An 8,245-nucleotide genomic window follows, 5' to 3' on the forward strand; every position below is an offset into this window, starting at 1 on the left:
TATCAGAGTCGCGCAGCCGGAAGTGTGAGCTTTGGTAGTTAGGGTGTTACAATAAACCTGTTTGATGCTGCATCAGTGGTGCATTTAAATTCCAGTCAATATCAAGGACATGTTATGAATTATCAGTTCAGGGTACCAGCAGCAGGGGATAACTCTTTGGGTGTATAGTTTTACAGAATATGGGTGTAAAAGCACTGTTCTTTTGGGTGTATTTTTGTGAATTCACATTTTACATATAGATACATATATATAATATTAGGGTTTAGGGTTTTAGGGTTTACAGGTTAGGGGTAAGGGTTTAGATTTTAAGTGTTTAGGGTTCAGGGTTTTAGTCTCAAAGCATCAGGGGGGATAGATTTCAGGGTGTATATTCAACTTTATTTGGGTGTAAAAAATCGCAGGTTATGGGTGTATATTTGATTTGAATTTTTTCTTCATATTTTAGTACCTGTAATTCATACATTTTGAATACAGCACAGACAGTTTAACAGCACAGACAGTTTGGGTGTATATTTTAAGCAATCTTGGGTGTATATTAAACTTCCGTTGGGTGTAAAAGTTTATAATTTGTGTTTAGATTTGCCTTGATGTTTTCCTTCATATTTTACCACCCGTAATATAGCTTTTGAATACAGCACAGACGGTTAAAAGCACAGATAGTTTAACTATGGAAAAAAATTTCATTGAATAGAAGTTGTTTATAAATGGAAAATTTTTACAGCATTTGTTCAATTTACAAACTAGCTAGCAGTTGGATTACGCAGTTTCTATACCAGTAGAATTTATCTGACAAAATGGACTCAATAATACGGAGGATGGCTTCGACAGTCTTATTGCATTACTCGCTCTAATTGCTTGATCTCTCTCTTTATTCATTTCACTGAATAGTATCCACGAAGCATACTCCACTCTATAGTAGTCCACCTCGTCCTACAATTAAAAAGTATATTCTGTTTAAACAGCAATATTAATTCAGTAAAGTAATACAGAGTTATATAGTTCTAAAGACAGTTACCTGTTTCCAATCATCCCATTCATACTTCCCCTTTTTAATGTTTTCCGGCTCAATTAACTCAAGCCACTTCATAACGTAGATAGCGCAGTCATAGCTAAAAACGAAGAAAATAAATTACAAATCTCATTTAGGAAAGTTTAATGTTCAGAGTCACAAATTTATACCTTGATTTTTGGCCTGATATATTAACATATGATGCTTTAATTTCCTTCTCCTTCTCGTCTTTCTTCAGAGGTTCCCCACTGGCATATGCTCTCATTCTTGAAATTACATATCCTTTAAATACCAAAACAAATCAGTAATACATCTGAATGAAATACACCCAAATGAATGCAAACAATCATTTAGAACATACTAAAGATATAAAATACATCCAAATAAATGCACAAGATACAACCAACTGAATGGACAATATACACCCAACACAACAAACGAAATACACCCAACTTAATAAACAACATACACCCAACTTGATCAACAAAATACATCCAAATGGTTCCACAAAATACACCCAACTCGACAAAGAAATTACACCCAAAGGAGAACATAATTACACCCAAAGCAAAACATACATACACCTTATATTGAATTGAAATACACCTATCTATTAAAGTAAAGAACACAGGCAACTTACAGTGAATTTATTAAGCTGCTTTCTCTCATCGCTTGCAGCTTTCTTGTGTAACAGGTCAAGTATATGAAATCTCCGCTTTCTTGTATCAATCACCCATAACCACCAATGGCCCGAGTAGTAAACAGGTGCAAAAATCTGAACGATTGCCACATTTCAACAGTGTGTTATTTTATTTGGCATATAAGTAAAGAACGGTACTAACAAATTTAGCAAATGAAAACTTACATATGGATGCGAAGTTAATTTTTTTGCATCTATGAAGGGAATAAAACTCGGGTAGTCTTCCACCCTGAATTCTTTATTGGTTTTAGGTGATATGAATTCCCCATTTGGGTGCTTCGAAACGGCCATGCTCTGCAACAATTGTGAAACAACAAATGAAATACTGAAAATACACCCAAGTGAATACTTTAAATACACCCAAATGAATACAGAAAATACACCCAATTGAACGTAAAAAATACACCCAAACGAATACAAAAACAGACCCTTTGATCAGAGAATATACACCCTAAGGAATATAGAAAATACACCCAAAATTCGTAGAAGTAACACTTTATCTTTTTTCTGGTTGAGGATGAGGCACATGGCAGATACAATCTAGAAATATATGCCGAAATCAATTTACATTAATAAACATTGCAGTTGACTTTGGTGTTAAAACATTAATGTTATTCTAATATTACCTCAGATTCTATATAACTTTCTGCCTGGAGGGATGCAAGGTGCATTCTTTTCAAAATGTATTCATCTTGGGCAATCAGAGTGCACATGTTGTCATACTCGTTAGTACTGCCATCTGCGTATGTCTTCACTCACGTACCCCAGATGTAGCACTTCTCTTTCATATCATTCGTAATCTGATTTATTCCCTCAGGAGTTTCAAACTTCCCAGAACTTTCTCCGCCAGTCTCCTTTTGAATTTGTGGACTTTTACTTTCTTCTTTCGCCGCACTGCTTGCTATTTTTTGTACTAAATCCTCTAATTGTTCTAGCAAATTTACAGTTTCTGGAGTTTTTGCCCTGTCTGCCTCCTGCGTTGATGCTCCCTCCTGCGTTGCCTCTTCTTCTTGGCTTGAATCAGTCAAGCCAAGGCTGAATGATGGCATTGGATCTGTTTTAGGAACATAGGATGCTGTCCGTGCCATCATCATCAGGGCAGCAACGTCTTCTGTGGCTGGATGACTACGTCATCATGTATAACGTATTATAAGAGTAAGAATATACGGATGATAAGTAAAGATTGATTTTAGTCTGATGAACTTACATTTTAGATAGAGCTGGGGGAAGCATGGGTGTGGTTTCTTCAAGTTGTTGGGGGGTTCAGGAGTGCTGCACAGTTACACAAAATTAATCATGGCATAAAAAAAACTACTCAGGAACAATATACACCCAAACTGTTACCAAATATACACCCGAACTGTAACCTAATATACACCCAAACTCTAAACAAATATACACCTAATACTATTTCTTACGTTTCTGTAGTTCCTTCAATTTGTAGCAGAGGGGTTGGTTCAAAATCTGTCTCAGGTGTTTCTTCAAGTTCCGGCACAGTGGTTGTTTGGGACACTGGCACAAAAACTTGAATCGGAACTCTAAACAAGAAGAAAAATGAAAGGTTAACAACGCCTTTGAAAATAATAAGGTTATAAGGTTGAAATATTCTTGAAAAACTCACATTGCAAGCGCTTCCGACGGTGTCTGTTCCCTCACAACCATCATATTTGAATCAGCCGGCTCACTGGCTGACTATTGAACCGGACTCAATCTAAAATACACCCAAAGAAAGTCAAAAAATACACCCGAATAATTCAAAAAGAAGGCAGGCTTTGTTTTTTGAGAACTTATATACTTGCAGTTTTTGCTTTTTTTTCCTGCCTTTTTTTTCTCGAATAAAATAATAAAGGGCTTTTTTTTCTAAAAAAAATATATACAGAATTAGAAGTAGAAGGTAATAGAAGAACAAAAGTAACGGTTATTTGAAAGAGAAATTACATGCTCTCTGCCGGCTTGTTTACACTACTTTGTTCTATGCGTCCTTGAGAGGAAGGATCATCACTTCCCAAGTTCACATCCGGTATTCTAAACAGATTTCATATTATTCAGACAAAATATGAATGCACAAGATACAACCAACTGAATGGACAATATACACCCAACATAACAAACAAAATACACCCAACTTAATAAACAACATACACCCAACTTGATCAACAAAATACACCCAAATGGTTCCACAAAATACACCCAAATCATGATAACAAGATTTTATTAAATAAAGCTTCTTACATTTCAGAGGAGACATAGCGACCTTCTGTCGATCGCAGGTCAGCTTCGTTCTCCCTGCGAAACAAGAAACAATTATTAGCAAAGAAAACACACTAAAATCTGAAATATACACCCCAACAAGACATACCCCTCTGCAGCAGATTTTTCATCGTTTTGCCTTAGCAATTCATCTAGATCTTCACTTGCTATTTCATATCTCTCACTACATTCATAAAAGAAGATATTAACAAAAATAATTATGATGATAGACGGTAATATAGCTTACGAGGTACTGTACCCATCATAGTATTGATCTTCTTCAGAAGATGAATGCTCAACAACAACCTTTTTCTTTTTGGATTGTGTTCTGGGTGGAAAAAATAAGTATGAATCAGAAATAAAAAATTAATTTTATCACAGAATATTATCCAAAGAAGTGCTTACTTTTTTGGTGTTCTTTTTGGAAATACACCCAACTTAATAAACAACATACACCTAACTTGATCAACAAAATACACCCAAATGGTTCCACAAAATACACCCAAATCATGATAACAAGATTTTATTAAATAAAGCTTCTTACGTTTCAGAGGAGACATAGCGACCTTCTGTCGATCGCAGGTCAGCTTCGTTCTCCCTGCGAAACAAGAAACAATTATTAGCAAAGAAAACACACTAAAATCTGAAATATACACCCCAATAAGACATACCCCTCTGCAGCAGATTTTTCATCGTTTTCCCTTAGCAATTCATCTAGATCTTCACTTGCTATTTCATATCTCTCACTACATTCATAAAAGAAGATATTAACAAAAATAATTATGATGATAGATGGTAATATAGCTTACGAGGTACTGTACCCATCATAGTATTGATCTTCTTCAGAAGATGAATGCTCAACAACAACCTTTTTCTTTTTGGATTGTGTTCTGGGTGGAAAAAACAAGTATGAATCAGAAATAAAAAATTAATTTTATCACAGAATATTATCCAAAGAAGTGCTTACTTTTTTGGTGTTCTTTTTGTCTTTGTCTTTTTCTTTTGCTTCTCCACCGGTGATGATTCTTCATTTCTATAAGTTAATAAGAGACACTTCAGTTAATACACGAAATCTTTATAATGAAGCCAAAAGAAAGGAGTACTAATTTCAGAACATTACTCATCAGTTGATTCAGATTCTGAATCAGAATCTGAATCCTCTTGACTCTTCTTTCTTTTTCTGGAGTCCATTCTGGAAGGCAAACAATCATTATTTAGAACATACTAAAGATATAAAATACACCCAAATGAATGCACAAGATACAACCAACTGAATGGATAATATACACCCAACACAACAAACAAAATACACCCAACTTAATAAACAACATACACCTAACTTGATCAACAAAATACACCCAAATGGTTCCACAAAATACACCCAACTCGACAAAGAAATTACTCATCTGTAAGACTTTTGAGGGTCTTACCCTGGAATCTTCTAAAAATTACTTTGTCATCCTCAGAAAGTTTCTTATAATCGACTTTCTGAGGAAATAGATCTCTTACAAAAAGGAAAACAACAAAGTATCAAAGTCAGTTCAAATACACCCAAGCATCAACTTAAATACACCCAAGCATCAGTTAATATACACCTATAATTTTTAGCGAGTTACCTGTTGCATTGATGCCAAGCGCATGACCTATTTTTCTTGGTGTTATTTTAAAAGAACCGTATCCTGTTTCCAGTCTGTTCTCCCCTAGTTTGAAGTTGTTAGCCAGCTCCCTTAACACTTGGTGATGCACCCTTAGTGGTGGGATGTGCATTAAGCCACCGAATCCCAGATCCCTCACAATCGCTTTCTTCTTGTCACTCATGTTTCTGAATTTATCACTTAGGAGATGTGTTGCACACTTAAGGTCTTTGGTTTGCTATAAAAAAAAATAAAATTATAGTCAGATATATATCTATTATATAAAACTGATTTCATGTAAGACATATATTTGTTCTTACATTTCTTCTAGGTTGGTTTCTCGCTGCCATTTTTTCTGAAATGAAAAATACACCCAAAGATATTAGTAAGATACACCCATATATATGAGTCATATACACCCATTGATAACAGTAAGATACACCCATATATATGAGTCAGATACATCCAAAGATATTAGTAAGATACACCCATATATATGAGTCAGATACACCCATTGATAACAGTAAGATACACCCATATATGAGTCAGATACACCCAAAGATATCCGTAAGATACACCCATAAATATAATTCAGATACATCCATATATATCAGTCAGGTATCACTCAAACATGCATCAATATCAAGCAACATTACAAGGTCAAGCAATATACACCCATGGACAAGCAAATATAAGCAAGTGCTGACTATTACAGTATATCAGTTCAGAAATATACACCCTACATTTTATGCCATATACACCCAACAAATTACTCCATATACACCCACCAATCTACGGAATATACCCCCCAAAAATCAGTTACCAGAAGAACTAGAACAACAAGAACAGTAACACCTACAAGAACGAAGAAGAACAGTGTAACATAGAAGCAAGAATAACAGTAAAACCTAGAACATTATAAACTGTAAAATGAGACGTAGAGCAAGAAGAACAGTAAAACATACAACAACGTAGAAGAACAGTAAAACCTAGTTTGAAATCTAGAAAATATATAGGAATGGTAATGTAACGTACCTTGAGTATTATAGCTTTGTTTTCTCTGGAGATTCTTGATCGAGAGTTTTATGGTGTGTTGATGGAGGTTTCGAATGTTAGCGACGAGTTGTATATCTTGAGTTTCGAATTTTGCTCGAAAATGGAAGGGTTGCGTTTTCTCTGAATTGCTTTGAGAAGTGGAAGAAGTGGAAGAGTCTCCCATTAAGTGGTGGTTTACTCGAAGCGAAGCGTAACCGTTTGAGTGGGAGCGCGTGAATGTTACGCTCCATTCAATATAATTAGTGCACGTGTGGAATGTTTGTGGGCTGGGGGCTTGTAACACTTGTAAGGCCTTATTGCTTGTATGTGTAGCAGGCCCGTAATTATTATTACAAAATATTACTAAAGTATTAAACGTAATAAATCTTTTTTCTACGTAAACATTATTAAAAAAAACCATTTACTGTTAACAGTATTATTATTATTATTATTACTATCATAAAAAATAATAATAAATCACTAAAAAATAATAATAAATTATTAAACATTATTGAAATTAAAAATTATTGAATAAATCTTTATATTTATTGTTACATATTAAAAAAAATTACTTACAAATTGAGGATGATCCAAATACTCAATAATATGATCTTCTGATTTGGTATAGTCACGCACCATTTTTTTTTCTTATACTGTGTACTTGTTCTTCTTCAACAAGCTCTTTCACAGCTTCCTCACTCTCCCTCAACTATTTTTTCAGTAACTAGTTTTGCTTCAGTAACTTTGCTTCCCTCTCAATCTGCATTTCTCACTTATAAGGACCCAGCTGAACCCCCTCCGAGAACACGTGGCGCGCATGCAGCTAGGGAGCCTGCAAAACGCAACCTGCGTTTGGCTCTGATTTACTGACAAACGCATCCTGCGTTTTGCACAGTCCGAAGTTGGTCAAGCACTGTTCCTGTCGGCATGCAGGGCACGTTTCGTTTGCTGGTTTCCTTCCCTCACCAATCGTAGCTTGCGTTTTGCAGGGGCCTGCATTTTTTTATTCCAACGCTTGCAAAACGTTACCTGCGTTTTGTAGGTCTCTGATCTTCACAGGTCCACATTTGTGGACATCACACCATGCATCCATTTATCTGCACTTCACCATTGTGTTATCCATTTAGAAATTAATTTTTGACAAATATATTGACTGTTATCACACTACAAAACAAATCAAATATAAAGGCTATTAGCACTTAAAATCGTAGTTAGTAATCTTTAGGTATGAAAAATAATAAACAAAAGAAGATATATATCTGAGGTACAAATTTTCTAGATGATAAATAATTGTAACAATTCATTATATATATATATATATATATATATACACATATACATACACTAACTATACACGGTAATAATTAACAAATATTTTCAATGGAGATACTTACTACAATTAGGTGAAATTTATGTCATTATATTTTATTAACCTTTATGGTTAATTCAATAGAGATACTTACTCAATATATATGTTATCTACATTAATTATATGCCAATATTTTTAGAAAAGAGCTAAAAAAGGATATATATATATATATATATATAAGTGAGAAAAAGAAAAGAAAAAAAGAGCAATTAAGCAAAAAGGGGACAAAATGCCCCAAAGTAAGTGGT

General features: G+C 34.5%; 1 protein-coding gene and 1 long non-coding RNA gene across 2 annotated transcripts; both read right to left on the reverse strand.

The window, feature by feature from the left end:
• On the reverse strand, window positions 689-1,708 carry LOC107608793. Its single transcript, XM_016310526.2, has 4 exons — window positions 1,650-1,708; window positions 1,180-1,292; window positions 1,016-1,109; window positions 689-930 (listed from the first exon to the last, which is right to left on the reverse strand). The coding sequence occupies exons 2-4, from the start codon at window positions 1,272-1,274 to the stop codon at window positions 757-759; spliced, it is 363 nt and encodes a 120-aa protein (XP_016166012.1). The 5' UTR covers window positions 1,275-1,292; window positions 1,650-1,708; the 3' UTR covers window positions 689-756.
• On the reverse strand, window positions 2,932-4,883 carry LOC110264852. The gene is made up of 6 exons (XR_002351128.1): window positions 4,769-4,883; window positions 4,504-4,557; window positions 3,648-3,734; window positions 3,331-3,420; window positions 3,128-3,247; window positions 2,932-2,981 (listed from the first exon to the last, which is right to left on the reverse strand). It is a non-coding gene; the product is annotated as an uncharacterized LOC110264852 (long non-coding RNA).

Source organism: Arachis ipaensis, chromosome B07 (assembly GCF_000816755.2).
Source record: "Arachis ipaensis cultivar K30076 chromosome B07, Araip1.1, whole genome shotgun sequence".
NCBI lineage: Eukaryota > Viridiplantae > Streptophyta > Magnoliopsida > Fabales > Fabaceae > Arachis > Arachis ipaensis.